This window comes from Stegostoma tigrinum, chromosome 29 (genome assembly GCF_030684315.1).
Source record: "Stegostoma tigrinum isolate sSteTig4 chromosome 29, sSteTig4.hap1, whole genome shotgun sequence".
Classification (NCBI taxonomy): domain Eukaryota; kingdom Metazoa; phylum Chordata; class Chondrichthyes; order Orectolobiformes; family Stegostomatidae; genus Stegostoma; species Stegostoma tigrinum.
Window position 1 is genome coordinate 7,981,959 of NC_081382.1, and position 17,081 is coordinate 7,999,039.

General features: G+C 41.8%; 1 protein-coding gene across 7 annotated transcripts in view; it reads left to right on the plus strand.

Moving 5' to 3' along the window:
• The window catches only part of abca2 (ATP-binding cassette, sub-family A (ABC1), member 2), a 508,939-nt gene that overhangs the window by 131,818 nt on the left and 360,040 nt on the right, over positions 1 to 17,081 (plus strand). For all 7 annotated transcript variants that reach the window (XM_059638365.1, XM_059638369.1, XM_059638363.1 and 4 more), the window contains one exon: positions 4,291 to 4,384. In XM_059638365.1, the coding sequence (XP_059494348.1) occupies positions 4,291 to 4,384 (94 nt within the window). The remainder of the gene's footprint in view (positions 1 to 4,290; positions 4,385 to 17,081) is intronic.

The following is a 17,081-nucleotide window of genomic DNA, read 5'->3' on the forward strand; positions in this document are numbered from 1 at the left end:
CTCCAGACCCAGAGCAATGTGTTTGACCCTGAACTGCCCCCTGGACAATTAGAGATGGGCAATAAATGCTGGCCTTGCCAGTGACGCCATCATCCTGTGAATGAATAAAAAAAATTACATTTGTAAAATACACTGATACTCCCTTAGACTTACTGAGCACTTTCTGAATTCTCCGTCCTACACAGAGTCACACAACACAGGAAACAGACCCTTCGGTCCAACTCGTCCAGTATCCAAAACTGGACTCATCCCATTTGCCTGCATTTGGCCCATATCCCTCTAACACTTTCCTATTCGTGTATCCGCCTGGATTCCTCACCAATGCGGCTTCAATGTCTTGTTCAGCTGCAACATGACCTATCAACTCCGATACATTTCAAATTGAACTACAGGATGTTTTCACCTTGTGGAAATGCAGCACTCCATTGAAACCAGGCTGTCACACCAGGTACTGCTGGCTGTGAATGGTCATTCAGGTTGCACAGACACCCTGAAACATCTAATAAAAACAAAAACACAAAATCGCTGTAGGCCAGTCAGTGTCTGTTGAGAGAGAGAGATATGGTTTGCAGTTTAGCTTCCATCAGAGTTAGAGGACGCTAGAGATCTGGACAAACTGAATATTGTTGGAGGGAGAGCTAAACTTCTTGGAGGTTGACATTCTTGAAACATAAATTAAACATCCAATAGCAAAATGCAGTGGATTGTGGGAATCTGAAATTCAGAAGAAGCAAATTCTCGAAATTGCTTCATGTTCTATTCCATCCGTTCGTGCCCCTCAGTGGGGTGAACGCCCAGGGCTAACTTCAGATGTTCTTTCTGAGGTGGCCCACTTTGACAGTGGTTAAAATCTGACCTCTTGGAGATGAGGGTGTGTTTAGTCCTCACGAATGATATGACGGGGATAAGCAACAGTGCTGGTAACAGTGATAAATGAGGAAAGAAATTAATTCATATTCATTTAATCTTGAAGGAGAGAGATTTGAAACTACTACCAGATGTAGAAATGCCTGCTGAAGAGACCAGCGTTGTCATCAGTTTGTGTTTCTTATCCTCCCAGTCAATGGGAGGATATGGTGGTATCGTGGTAATGCCATTGAATGAGTAACCCAGAGGCCTGGGTTCATATCTCACGGTGGCATCTGGGGTCATTAAATTTAATGAATAAATCTAGCATTGAAATCTTGTCTTAGTGGTGGTGACCATGCTACTATTGTTGATTGTGAAAACCGTCTCATTTCATAATGCCCTTTAGGAAAGAAAATCTGCCAGTGTTACACATGGCTGACATGTGACTCTTAAGTTCCCTCGTTCTGGACTGGCAAGCAACTCAGTTTAATGCCAATTTAGGCTGGGTGACATTCCATTTGAAAATAAGAAGGGTAGTTTTACTATTCCCATTCTGTTTTTGTTCAAGTTCTCCTGTAGTTTTATTGTACATTATTGCACTTTGTTATTTCATTTTTCCTACACTACATCTTCAATATTTAGATGGGCTCCTCCCCAGAGTGTTGAACTGTTTGGTTCTTACATAGAATAAGATAATAACTGATTGAGGGAGCCTTCTAGTGGTGCAATGGTATTGACAGAGGTTATTGTCATCTCAGGAGCAAGCACTTATTGAATGTATAGTACTAGCTACTCAAGTATAACCTAAGGAATTTTCAACACAACAGCCTTCGTGACCCATTGGATTTTACCTGTTGAGCTGTGTATATCTTCGTGAAAGAGAGAAAAATGTAATTAGAAAGTACCTTACTTGTCCTCAGGGTATCACAAAACATATGTAGTCAATTAACTAATTCTGAAGCGCAGCCAGTTTAGTGATGAATTGTGGCAGATGAAGACAACTTGTGCACAACCAATTACAACAAACACTTATGAAATAAAAGATATCAATGTTAAAAGAATGAAAGGCTTGCAGGAAAGATGTTGTGAAGTTTCAAAGGATCCAGAAAAGATTTGTAAGGGTGTTGCCAGGGTTGAAGGATTGAGCTACAGGGACAGGCTGAATAGACTGGAGCTATTTTCCCTGGAGTGTCAGAGGTTGAGGGGTGCCCTTAGAAGTTTATAAAATCCTGAGGGGCATGGGTAGGGTGAATCACCAAGGTTCCAGGGTAAGGGAGTCTAAAGCTGGGGGTTTAAGATGAGAGGGGGGAGATTTAAAAGAGACCCGAGGGGACAGCTATTTCATGCAGAGAGTGGTACATGTATGGAATGAGCTGCCAGAAGAAGTGATGGAGACAGGCATAATTATGACGTGTAAAAAGTATCTGGAGTGGTACATTAATAGGAAGGGTTTAGAGGGATACGGGCCAAATGCTGGCAAATGGGACTAGGTTAATGTGGGATATCCAGTTGGCATGACAATTTGGACTGAAGGGTCTGTTTCCATGCTCTACATCTTTATGACACCATAACCATATACAGCATAGCCATTCATTGTCTCAATGTATTTTCCTACAGAATGCCTGAGTGAAGTCTCATGAGTGATACTTTGTGTGGTTTTGGCCCCCTTATCGAAGGAATGATATGCTTGCCACTGAGGTCATGCGATAGATGTTCACCAGATAACCCCTGAAATTGTTTTAATGAACAGAGATTGAGGGAACTGGGCCTGTGTTTTTCATCATTTTGAGGAATGGGAGGGGATTGCATTGAGATTTTAAAAGCTAATTCATGCTGTGATAAGGGCAATCGCGGACGAGATGTTTTCCTGGTTGGTGACATCTGCAATAATACAGTGGAGTGTTAGCCTTAGTTTTTGCACTCAGGCTCTGGGACTACACTTGAAACTGGGAAGTTGAGATTCAGAGGTCAGAGAGCAACTAACTGAACCCTAACTGAGAATTTTGGTACTGGGTAACAGATGAACTTTGGACCAAGAAATCTGCCAACTGTTCATTGAATGTTGCCATGAGTTCTATCACATTCACTTTCACAGATGGTGCATTGATCCACCATATCATTGTAAGATAGTGCATCTGACAGTGCAGTGTTCGCTCAGTACTGCTCTGAATGAAAGATGTGCTTGAGCCTGTAGAATGGAGCTTGAGCTCCCAACCTCGGTGGATGGCAGCCTGCAGATAGCCAAAACACTTATTTTCTGATACAGATGTGAAGATGCCTTTGCACAAATGCAGTTTTCCTTGTCAGTCAATGAAATATACATAGTCTTAGTGTTGAATTATATAAACCCGACAGCGTGAAAGCAGGCCATTCAATCCATCGGGTCCACACCAACGCTCTGAACAGCTTCCCACCCTGACTCACCACCCCCACCCCCTGTCCTAATCCCATAATCCCACATTCCTCATGGCTAAACCACCTAGCCTGCATATTCCTGGACACTATGGGACAATTTATCATGGCCAATCCACCTAAACTGCACATCTTTGCATGGGTTTCCTCCCATAGTACAGACACTGGGAGAACATGCAAACTGTACACAGACAGTTGCCCAAGTTTGGAATTAAACCTGGGTTCCTGGTGCTGTGAGGCAACAATGCTGACTGCTGAGCTACTGTACTAGCCACCTGGAGAGGTTTAAACTTGTTATTGTTTTTAATTATATGATTATATGCAATCAATGGAGCCAACAGTGTGGGTTCAATCCGGATACCAGCTGTGGCACTTCATGGAGGCTTGCTTCCTGTCTAAGTGGGGAGTTGAAGCTATACATACCAAAGCATCTCTCTTTTTAATGGCCCTGGATGAACTTGGCTCCATACCATTGATTACTGAGTAGTAATCAGATGTAAGATTTTAATCTGTTCATGCAGATTAATTAAATGCAGTACAGTAAACTCTCAAGTATGTAATCAAATAATGGATTATTGTTTCTTACCAGGAAAAATAATATGAAATGGAATGTCAACTAGTGAGGATTAAGTATAGTAAAATAATGAGGATGGGGAAAAGCTGTTAGGGGATTAGTGATAGGATATGTTTTCTGGACGATATCTTGCAAGCACATATGGGGGGAAAGTATCCACTTTGCAGTTGGTGTTTCCAAGTCCAACTAACAAATACATTCCTTCAAATCTCTCGGGGTGGCGGGGTGGGGTGTGGTGGTGGTGCGAAGAGATGAAATTTGGATTGGAATGCATTCAGAGAGTTCCGAACCTTCTCTTTGGTGTTTGGCTGTGGGAGATGGAGGCAAATGGGGGAGACAATATGAGGCCGATGCAGAAGAGCACTCAAGTTGAAAGCTTGACAATTTTAGGTTGATGACTGCTATGAATAGCTTTTCCTGCACTAAAGTTTTCATCTCTCTTTGTTTGTTCACAGTGGGTACTGGCATTTGAGATTTTTATACCACTGGTTCTCTTTTTCATCTTGCTGGGCCTTCGTCAGAAGAAGCCAACGATTCCTGTCAAAGAAGGTACAGTATTTGGAGCATCCGATAATCTGAGTGCTGATGGAGTTGCAGCAAAAATGGAGGGCGATGTCTTGTTGGATAATGAAGCTCAGAATTATCCCATATATAGAATTCAGTTTGGTTGGAATGGAGGCATCAGAATATAGGACTGTTAAACAGGCTTGTGCACTTCAAATAGTGTAGGAAGGTCAGGCGTTAATGTGTTGCTCATCTTCTCAGGAAAGTGAAGAAGCCCCAAAAGTTAGACCTCTGGTACTATCAATAAATGACAAGAATATGGTTGCCCTGGATGGTGGGATAACTGATGCTGCTGTGTGCCAGTTTATAGAGTGACACGCGGTATAGCCAGCAACTACACTACAGCCTTTCCTTCACTTTAGTTACTTAGTCAGGTGTCCTCTTGTTCCTCAGAATTTCCTCTGTTACTATGTTGAAGGTGGTACCTCCTATCAGGTTATGGTTTTATGGATACCCCTGTGACACATCATACGTTTTCATGTGAGACCTTGTTGTGTCGGTTGTGAAGTGATTAACCATGATGAAACTAGGTGAATTTTGATACTGTCCTCAGATGAAATCCAGATGTCTGAAATTTGCTGTGCTCCTTGCCCTTCCCTGCCCCCACCAGCTCCTTTCACGTTTGGCCATCTGCCAGCTGTATGAAGTCATTATAACCTTGCCCTGTACTACTTGATACCTATGTTCAGGGTGTGAACTGAACTTCAGGTATTGGTTCTCATTTGGTTTAAAGTAGAGTTATTCTGTTCCACCTGGTTATACGCAAGTAACAATGTCCATAAACAGAGGGATTATTGAATTGGGCCATACTTGGTCTGTTCTCCGATATCATTTTTGACAAGGCTTGTCAGATTTTGAATTCACAAGGCTGGTTTATCCACAAAGGACTCTAGAAAATTAATGGGCAGAAAAAGACCAGTTGATCTCTGAAACCTGGCACATAACCATGATGGCTGAAGCATTAAAACTTGACATTTTTGATCCTGTGCAATCTTTTGGAAATCACAAGAACTTGAAACAAGATACGCAGCCAGTAAATGGGAGAAAGAAAACTCTGGAAACATTCTCTCTGATTCCCTCAGGTGGTGATGACCAACCCAGGAGCTCACATTGGCAATAGGTATTTTAAGCTAATAAAATGTGAGGCTGGATGAACACAGCAGGCCAAGCAGCATCTCAGGAGCACAAAAGCTGACGTTTCGGGCCTAGACCCCTCATGAAGGGTCTAGGCCCGAAACGTCAGCTTTTGTGCTCCTGAGATGCTGCTTGGCCTGCTGTGTTCATCCAGCCTCACATTTTATTATCTTGGAATTTCCAGCATCTGCAGTTCCCATTATCTCAGGTATTTTAAGCTGTTTAGTTTCAGTGTGGTGTAACCTCCAGCTCAGTCAGGAAAAGCTATTGCTTGGTCTTGATGTCATTATTCAAGCGCTGATCTGTTTTGATAATTGAATGAGGTAACGCTGCCTTTTCTCCCCTTTATGTCATCTTTTCCTTTCCACGCTAATGATTGAAATGCAGAGAGGTAGCAGTGACAGCATGTGAGGGACTCTAATTGTCTGACAGGCTTTAAGCTGGAGCTGAAAGAACCAGTCGAGTGCTGATCCTTTTGAGTTGGACAGCTCCAATTAGAAACTATTAGTCACTTCACTGCTTCGATAATGATCTGCTCCAGACAGTTTGGAAACGCTTAATATTGTAGGAAAATAACAAGCTAATCAGAAGGAACCAATTAGGGAATTAATTACATAGCCATTAGCAGTAAGCAGTAGCTTTATCCACACTGTGGAGGCCATTTTGGGGAGGGGAGAATGGAACATACGGAGGTGTCAGACTGGGCTGAAGTATAGTGTGGAGGAAGAGATCATAGAATCTCTAGTGTGGAAGCAGCCCATTCGGCCTGTCGAGTCCATGCCAATCCTCTGAAGAGCATCACACCCAGACCCACTCTCCTGTCCCTGTCACCCTGCATTTTCCGTGGCTACTCCACCTAGCCTGCACGTCCCTTGACACTGTGAGCAGTTTAGCATGGCCAATCCATCCTAACCTGGCCATCTTTTGGATCGAGAGAGGAAACCAGCGCACCTGGGGGACACCACGCAGACATGAGGAGAGCATGCAAATTCCGCACAGTCACCACAAGGCTGGAATCAGACTTGTCTCCCTTGTGCTCTGAGGCAACAGTACTAAATCACTGAGCCTGTGGTGCCAACACTTTTAGCTTCAAAAAAGGACATTCTGCTCAGCACAGCTGAGCAATGTTAGAGACAGGATTCTTTTGGTAACCCTACCTCATTCTAATACATTTGGAGTGGGCTCTTTGGAAATTTTGTAAACATAATCTGAAGGCCAAGTATTTGATTTTATTTTTCCACCAAATAAAAGTACAGTGTTTATATTTCCTTCCAAGTCATTCTGTTGAAGCATTCATCATTTAGGATACTGAGGGCTCACGTGCACATTAGACAAACAAACTGCAATGGAAAAGCAAGAATTGCATTCAACTTTTTTTTGTGCAGTTGTGACCTGCCAAATACAAAAATGAAACATGTAGAAAATTAAGCCAGGTGCAGTGAGGAGCTAGTTGGTAAGATTCAGCTTAGAGGGTGAGGAATTTCTTTGCCACGTAATATTAAAAATTGAATCCCCAGTCTGAATCCCATTGCTCCTGAATCACCAACTTATCAGAATCACTTCTGGCCAGCAAAATAACTGTAAATAGTCCGTTATGTTTTAGCCAGTGTGAATTGTAAATATACCTGCCATTCTTCTAAAACTGGGCAGTGGTGGGTACTGAGGAGAGGTCATGGGGGAGATTGTCCATACGAATTGTGCCTTCATGTTTGGAGTGAGAAACCGATCTCAGAGATCCAGTTGCATCTCTATTGTGAAATATATTTAGCTAGCCCTGGGTCATCGTCCAGAGTGGTCTATTCACAAATCCCTATCGGAGAGATTACATAATGATTGGATAGTGTGTATATATATATATAAGAAAGGTTCACAGGGATAGGGGACAAATACTGGCAAATGGGACGAGGTCCGATAGGTCTGGTTGGCATGGATGAGTTGGGCCAAACGGTCTATTACTGTGCTGTGTGACTGCATAACGGAGAGGAAGTGGTGGATGCAGGTGCAGTTATAACGTTTAAAAGTCATTTAGGCAAAGCTTGGAGGGATATGGGCCAAATGCAAGCAAGTGGGAATATTTTAGTTTAGGAACATGGTCAGCGTAGACTAGTTGGACTGTAAGAACTGTTTCCATGCTGTATGACTTTATGACTGATGAAAGAAAGGATAAAACAGCATGTATCTGGGTGTTTTTCCTGAGGTTGTGTTGAGATTGCATGTTGTGTCAGGGCAGAGGGCTTGCTGTCTGTATATAAGATATCTGATATGGAAAACGTTATGTTTCTAATGTAGATCTTATTCTATGATTACCATGAAATCTATGATTAATAGAAACATTTGAGTTTAAAAATAAATGAAATAAATTCACTAATATGTTTGATTAAGTCTTGGTGGTTATATTAATTAGCAGTGGAAAGTAAATACCAACAGTAGTCGTCAGTTTGTTGGAAAAATTGATGGGCAGTGAGTGGCGTTGACGTGAAGGAATTCCCTGAACTGATCATTTCTAGGAAAGCAGGGTCCCTACGCACCTGCTATTTAACCCCCTTTTGTGGCCACCAGTATGGAAACTTAGTGACCCTCCCAACCCTCTCACCTTCAGCAGCCCCTGAGTATCAGCCATGATGCCTTGCCTGATTGCTGCGTGCTTGCATAGGGATACCAGCTGACCATTCAGATTACTTTTAAAGTTAAGTAATGTTTTGGCAGTCACTCTTCAGGCCCAGTTGCTTGACAAGTACAGTAAAGGCTCACTGACGCCAGTGAAAGTAAGCACAGGTCAGGTGACACAAGAAAAATGGAAAATATATTGAAGTAGTTACCTTTGGCTCATTCTGTGACCCACTGGAGCCGAAACCTTGTTCTGTTCGGAATCAGCTTTACTGCCACCGACGGTTTCAGCTCACTCCCTCCTTATCTCTGTCATTATTATTGCTTACATCACAATGATCCTACGTAGATGAGATTTTGTTTGAAGTAATGAGTTAAATCCAATGTGTGGTCCTATGCAATAAATTAATGTGTGCTGACCCTTGCAGCTTTTAGTAGATTAATTGGTACAAATGAAGTGTTACTGTTGGAAAGATACAAGTAATTTACACGAGGTAAGCAGACCATTTGGCCCAACTGACCGATGCTGGTATTTATGCATCTCTTAATCCTCCTGCGACCTTACTTACGTACTCATCTTGCTTCCCCTTTAAATGCATTTGTGTCACTTTTCTCAACTGTCCTTATGGTATCAAATTTCACATTCCAGTTCGTCTCTGAATAAATAAGCTGCTCCTGAAATTTCTTACATGATTTATCAGTGATTATCTTATTTTTGTGACCCCAAGTTCTTTTTGCAATAATGTAAATAAAGGTGAGTTTTGCCCATCCACCCTCAGTAGTCCAGAAAACCTGAGCCACCACTTAACTCTCTTTTAAATAACTCTGTCACAAGTCAAGTTGCAAGTTAGTTTTCGTCAGAAGTGGTGCTGGGGCTGGTCAATCGCTTCCTTTTCAAGTGAGCAAATTACTATTAAATTTGGGTTTTGCTCATGTCTATGTTCTTTGATCCAGTGACACCACGGTGGCAGTATTGTGTCCATACCTTGCTCAGTGAATTGTGTTGAAAGTCAGAAGTCACACAACACCAGGCATTAGTCCAACAGGTTTATGTGAAATCATACACCTGGTGTGTGTGGGGTCTGTCGCTCCCTGTCCCGCTCTCTCTCCTGCTCGCTCTCGCTCTCACAAGTATTTTCTCTCTCGCCGTCACACATATTCTCTCTCTTGCTGACTCTCACACATTCTCTCTCGTGCTCTCGCTCTCGCGCTCACACGCATTCTCTCCCTCACGCATTCTCTCTGTCTTGCTCTCTCACACGCACACAGGCACACACAGCCACACAAACCAATAGGGAGAATCATTTCACCCAGGATATCTGTTTATTTGCAGATACGTTCTGTTTTGTTCAAAAAACACACAATTTGTAGTCACAGCCAGTCAGTATGGCATTTTATAAACACCTGCTTTTGGAATAAAACCAGCCTGACTCCAGATTAAAACTCTGAGACAGATTCTGAACAAGGCCACACCTCCTACGATTCAGGGTCTGACCTGAGATTTCATCTTTTTTGTATATTCCTGTGGCTCTGCCTGATTGCCATGACAGCACAGCAATGACATTGACTTTATAAATGTTTTATTCGCCGCCTGACACTTTTGGTCACTTGCAGAGACTTATTATCTGACACACTAGTCGCAACAATTGTATCATCTTTTGATGTCTCTGACTATGAACTCTGTGTCTGTGTGCTGTCCTCTTTTCACCGCGCCTAAGGAAGGGGCTGTGCTCTGAAAACTTGTGTTTTCAAATAAACCTGTTGGACTAAAACCCGGTGTCGTGTGACTTCTGACTTTGTCCACCCCAGTCTGACACCGTGTCTCCACATCATGAGTTGTTCTGTACAGTGAGTCTCTTGACAATGCCTTTATTGTTAGAGGATTTACGGTAAGACAAACAAGGTAGAATGAGGCAATAAATGAATTAGATGACAGTGACTTTAGCTATTTGCCTGTGCAATTTAAATTTAAACTCCAGTTCAGATTGGTGGCATTAAAGTTAATGGTTAGTATCAGCTCAATTTTTATCTTTAGGGATCAAGGCTGAGTGGAGGAATTTTTATGCTGTACCTGATTATTCCACATCAAAGATTACTAAGTGTTTCAGGCTCAGATCGTCCCATCTCTGGATAGTCAGAGACTGCAGGGACTGTGCAGTATTTACCTGGGAAGTTGAATTGTCCAATATCCAAGTATCTGGAGTGTGGAGCCCTCCAAATAAGTCTTCAGCTCTGAGTTAGAGTGGGAGACTTCAGACAGCTCTGTTTTACTGATGTTAATAGTTGGGAAAGAATGGAGGGATTAATGCCTACTCAAACAGCCTTCTGGTGAACAGCTGACATATAATCTGATCTGGATGGGAAATAGTGAATCTGATCCAAATCGCCAGATTCAGGTCTTTGTCCAAACTGAGGAAACATTCTATTTCCAGAGGAATTGTAATAGTCTCTGTTTTTATGGGAGGTGAAGTCATATTTCTTGCTGCTTACAAAAAGACGTGAAATATCGGATGTTAAATTGCTAGTCGACAAAATGCAATCACACCCCTCCTTGGTCACATTTGTATTTCTAGGCCATAGGTCACAAACTCTAACAGCTGTGATTACATACTCCCTACTTTTATCCGCCCAGTTAAGCATTCACAAATAAATCCATTATCTCTTCCCCGGTTTAATTAGTTCTCGGGCATCCCATCAGACCCTACCAAATGATCACTGGCGCAACAATTTGTTATTTGGACATGCCATCGATGGAAGCTATTGCTGGTGGTGATAGTGAAGGTGACTGAGGACTCCTAGGAACTGATTGTAACTGATTCGGTTTATTTATGACCTGTCACCTCATTTGAGAGTTCGATAGCAAAAAAATTGCAATAAATATATAATTTTCAAAAATGTATTTTGTTGAGCCAACCGAAGTAAATGGTGTTGAGGTGCAGATGAACTGTGAGCTCATTGAATGGTGAATCAAGCTCCTCTATTCCCGTACTTCTAACGTGGATTCGTTACTCTATGTCTCACCAACCTTTAATTTTTGATGTAAAATCTCAAGTTGGGCTTTATCCTGCTGCCTCCCAAACGCTGTGGATTACTGTGTATTGTTTGTAAGGCCTTCAAAGTTAACAATTGCTGTTATCAGTCAGACTAGCCTTGAGCAATAGAAATAGAAAATGCTGGAGAAACTCAGCAGGTTTGCCAGCATCTGTGGAGAGAGAAATAGAGTTGGCATCTCTCGGTCAATTTGACTCCTTAGGAACTGAAGTTATCAGAAATTTTTTTGCTCAATGCAACCTGCATGTTTAGACTACTGCCCATTCAAGAGAAAAAAAAAGATGTGTAAAGCCAAAACAATTAAAGCAGAAATTAGATAAGAGATGATATTTTCCCTCATTCTCTGACGTCAGCCAACAATGGTGACCTTCCCCCACACGAGTTGTTGCTAGATTTTTGCTTGCAATAGAGGCCGTTATACAACTGAGTCCCAGATAGGACAGGGTTCAATATTGAATGATTATTCTTCTGCCTGGATTATGCTTGATTGCCCAATATACTTTCATACAAAAACCTAACCAGTAGACACTACAGGTTTCCAGTTTAGGAGCAAAATTTATTACTACATAATTGAACTCAGCCATTTCTATCTGTGAATGCCAGTTTTAATTACAACTACCAAATGCTCAAAAGTAGGTTGTGAATCATCTTCTGAATGAGGAATAAACAACTCGGCAAAAGTCACCCACTGTTTCGCAAATATTGTGCATGTGGGGGTTATTAAAAGTATGTCATAATGAAGAAATTCATTCTTTCCTGAGGGGGTTTTTAAACCGATAATTTGTTACATGTTAATATTTCCATTTACGTTGCTGGTTATGTGGACAGGTTGCATGCAGTAAATACCTAAGAGGTGTTACGTTATTGTTTGTGTTTAATTGTCTTCAATTCTGTATTTTCTGTCTGTGATTTGTGCTGGTTCACTGTGTGCAGACTCATATCCATGCGCACTCCTGCAAGTTTAAAAATAACACAGTTGCACAATATAGATGTAAATGTTCGGTATAACTTTTTCATCAATAGAAACTTTGAGATGGAACTGTATAATTCAACAGAATGATCCCAGGGAACACAAACACAAGTTAATTGGCATGCATGTTTCAAGGATAATTTATCCATGAATTCACGTTTTAATTGCCATATTCTCTTGTAAAGCCAAAATGTTATTCCTCTGTTCTGTCTTCCACCCCAAATATTTAAATCCATACCATGTAGTGAAGAGTTATTTAGAATATAACTTTAAACCTATTGATATTGCAAGCTGCTCCACCCAATGGCTTCCTCCAGTACCTTGCGAAATGTATCCAATCTGTGCCAAGCAGGTTGTACTTCTATAATGTGGAAGGGTGCACAGTTAGGTATGGGGGTTTAGAATGGATATGAATTGAAGGGCAGACCTACATGTGACATGCTTATCACAAAAGGTTGGAGAGAGTGTTCGTACATAAGTTTCTCCCATCACCAAAGTCTCCACTGTTAGTAACAATTGTGTTTTCCCATCTCTTTTGCCTGACATCTAATTTGCTGCCACATTTTGATTTTCCAATGAAAATACTGTGGCATTAACTACCTTGAAGTCTGGTTCCAGAGTGTCAAATACTCTGCTATCAAGTCCAAATGGAAATCATGATGCTTTAGTTGAGGCGTGATAGAACCTGTATACTACAACAGGTGAGTGAAGGGAAGGAGAAAGCTGTAGCTGCATCATACGTGACCCTTATGTGACCTCACTTCCAACAAGAACATGAAATATTTCATCGCACATCTTGTTTTTCCTTCCCAATTTTCTTGATGCAAAGCTGATGTTTCTGCTTATCTGATTCTGAGACCTGTAGATTGGAGGGTGGCTAATGTCACACCAATATTCAAAAAAGAAGGTAGAGGGGAAAAAAAACAGAGAATTGTAGGCTCACTGGTCTAACATTGGGGAAAATTCTCAAATCCATTGTCAAGGATTTTATAGCAGAGCATTTAGAGAGCAGTGGCGGGATCAGACAGAGTCAGCATGGATTTATGAAGGGGCAATCATGCTTGACAAATCTGCCCTCTTCTATGTTGACAAGGAGGGGAGCCAGTTGATGTAGTATATTTGGACTTTTAGACCGTGTTTGACAAAGTCCCACGTAAGAGATTAATGTGCAAGATTAAAGTGCATGGGTTTGGGGGAAGTGTATTGAGATGGATAGGAAACTGCTTGGCAGAGAGGAAACAAAGAGTAGAAATTAATGCGTCCTTTTCAAATTGGCAGAGAGTAATGAGTGGGGTGCCACAGGGATCGGTGCTGGGACCCCAGCTATTCAGAATGTATATTAATGATTTGGATGAGGGAACAAAATGTAACATGTGCATGTTTGCAGATGATGCCAAATTGTGTGGGAGGGTGAACTGTGATGGGGATGCAGAGATAGTTCAGTGTGATTTTGACAGGTAGGGTGAGTGGGCAAATCAATGGCAGATGCAGTATGATTTGGATAAATATGAGGTTATTCACTTCGGAAGCAAAAACGAGAAGGCAGGTTACTATCTGAATGGCTGTAAATTGGGAGAGGGGAGTGTGCAGTGGGACCTGGATGTCCTTGTGCACCAGTCGCTGCAGGTAAGCATGCAGGTGAAGCAGGCGGTAAAGAAGGCAAATGGTACATTGCCCTTCATTGTGAGAGGTTTCGCGTACAGGAGCAGGGATCTGTCCAGAACAGGGGTCACAGTATGAGGATTCGGGGTTGACCATTTAGGACGAAGATGAGGAGACATTTCTTCACCCAAAGAGTGGTGAGCCTGTGGAATTCATTACCACAGGAAGTAGCTGATGTCAAAACATTGATTGTATTCAAGAAGCGACTAGATATAGCACTTGGGGAAAATGGGGTCAAACATAATTGGGAGAAATCAGGATTAGGCTGTTGAATTGGACGATCGTCCATGATTGTGAATAATGGCAGAGCAGGCTCAAAGGGCTGATTGGCCTCCTCCGGCTCCTATCTTTGATGTTTCTATGTTCTGATCAATGATGTTGATTTAAAACTAACAAAACAAGGAAAAACAGACAAAAGAAAATCTGTGTATGTGAAATGTCAGGTGTAGGATTCCTTTGACTTCTCTCCCTCCCTGGAAATGCCCTGAGAAGAAAAAGGTAATTGCTAACTCGTGTGTGTGTGTGTGTGTGTGTGTGTGTGTGTGTGTGTGTGTGTGTGTGTGTGTGTGTGTGTGTGCGCGCGTGCGCGTGCGTGTGTAGTGTGCGTGTAACTGGAGAATGATTGCTTGGGCATGCGGTTTTAGTTGGCACCCTGTCAGCAGGAGGTCTCACGTGGGTTGTGATTGAATGACTGGGGGCACCCACTCACCCACACTCATGTTCACACTCTGTGGATTGATATTTAACGTATTATGGTGAATTTTCCAAGTTCTGAATTCATTTTAATGTTGATTTTTTTTTTCTTTTCTCGTTGTGTGTTTTCTTTCTGTGTAACATCCTTTTCTTTACACCTGTACACCTGCTTGACTTGCTGCCATGCTGCATGCTGTCCAGTCTGTAAGTTGCTGGTTTGTATTTTAATTTGTAAATCAAAACAGCGAGGAAAAACAGTTCACCTTCCTGTATTGCTTTGAGTCGTGATTGAATGACAATATGTCTCCTTTAACTATTAACATGTTCAAATTAGACTAGATCTGAGGACTGACGAACATTGCCTCCCACTTAGCAAAACATTCGGCTTCAGTTTGATAAGGGCATTGACCTTGTGCTACAGCACATGCTGTTCTCTAGGAGTGGAACAGATGCAGCCTGTGCTTCTGCCAATGAAACCGTTTCCACTTCATTGCCACGGAACATTAAAAGTGAACCTGACTTTGTGGCTGTTGGGCATTGCAATGCAGTGGTTAATGTCCCTAGTTCACTGTAGATTCAGCCAGCAACTGATTTGATCACCCTGAAGTGAAGCTTTTAGATCAAGCAGAGCTTGAATGACCAGGAAACGAGTAAAACCGCACTGGTGCCTCTTGGTCAATAATAGGAAGTGTTATATTACTCCCATGAGAGGTTATGTCGACAACAATCACTAGCGTAGAATCATTTGATCTGGCTTCTCTTTTAATGAAAGCTAGCTTACAACTATAACAGTGAGAAACAGTCACAAGAGGCCTACTGGCCGATTGGCAGCAAGCAGTTTTCTTCTAGCTTCAACATTATGCTTCTGGGTCTACGATTAATATAAAGAACTGCAGGGACCTTATTAATATTAACCATTGAGATAAAGAGAAGCAGCCAGGTGTCAATTTAGGGGATTCTTCCAGTACTTAACCTGATGTCAGTGATGTTGTCAGAGTGAGGATTTGTTTAACAAACTTGACTCTTTCAGATTTCACCCTTTCCTTTGGGACCATCTCAACCTCTGTCAGGGCAGCCAGCACTTTTTACTGGAGGCAAGTGGCTGAGTATATCAGCAGGGAAAACATCTGTGCTCTATTTATGAATCAGTGTGCGAAAAATAAATCTCTGCATGCTGTCACTCCTGTCAGCCATAATGAAAGACTTGGGAAATGGGCCTCAAACTCACAACAATCATGATGTATTGAAGTTCTGGAACAGGCTGTAGAAGCTCAATGGCCCGCTTCTCATCCTTTTTAGTCAACTTTTGGATCCTTTCATTGACGAGGGAAAACTCACTTGAACTGTGTTTGAAAAAAAACCCAGCACAAACCACGCTGGAAGTTTTATTTATTCTTTCACAGGCTGTAGACATCATCTGCCAAGCCAGCATTTATTGCCCATCTCTAATTGCCCTGGAAAAGATTCTGCTGAGTCTACAGCATTTCAGTTTGTTGGGAACAGCACTCCTGTTCGTTCTCTCTTTTCTGATCATTTTCGCAGTGCTCTGTAGGGGCTGTTTGCTGTCATAAGATGTGGGTGCCAACAGCTTTGCCAGCATTTGTTATTGACCCCTAATTGCCCTGAAGAAGATGACGGTGAACCACCTTCTATACCACATGGTGTAGCTACAGGAAGGGTGTTCCAGAAATGTGTCAGACAGCAGTGAAGGAATAGTGACATAGTTCCACGTCAAGATGGTGTGTGACTTGGAAGGGAAATTGTATCCACTTACAGGTTGGGCATCATCTGTGGAAAGAGAAATGATTGATTTTCAATGTAACCTGTATGCCTCTAAGTCTTTTTGATCTGTACATCCTTTGCTTGCTGCGATTTGCCTGTACCGCTCGTAAACAAAGCTTTTCACTGTACTTTGGTACACGTGACAATAAAATCAATCAAATTGAACTGTTTCCCAGCAGTTTCACTGTTTTATTTCAGAATTTCAACATCTCCAATGTTTTACCTTAGTACTCCTAAATTATGATTGCTTTCCCAAAACTCTAACTCACGATTAAACCCATTGAGAAACAACAGGTTGGGACCCAACCTCTCACTAGACTGAAACCCAGTTATCACTGCAGGGTAAATAACAATGCTAATGCGAGCTTCACATGAATTGGACAGAAATATCAAAATTTAATTTAATGAATGTGTCGGTTTTTTCTCTCAGAAAAGGAAATTACCAATGTCTATCAGACTTAAAAGCTGAAGGGCTTGCAGGCACCTTTGGAATGGCCACAGCCCCAAAGTGTGTAGAATGGTGCAATTACAAAACATACAAAAATAAACTTCCATCAATCAATATTCTCTTTGAAAGAGTAGCTATTCAAATTCACTTTAGCTAATTAGATTTGAGTGCCATTAGGGCTGAAATACTTTATTTTAAAAACTGGTCTTATTATACCAGCTTGGAACTCGGAATTGCTATCATAACCACTGACCGTTAAAAATAGCTAAGGTGTAAATGAACCCAACTTGCATTTGCCGACATAGAAGATCTGTTTATAAACACTTACATAAACT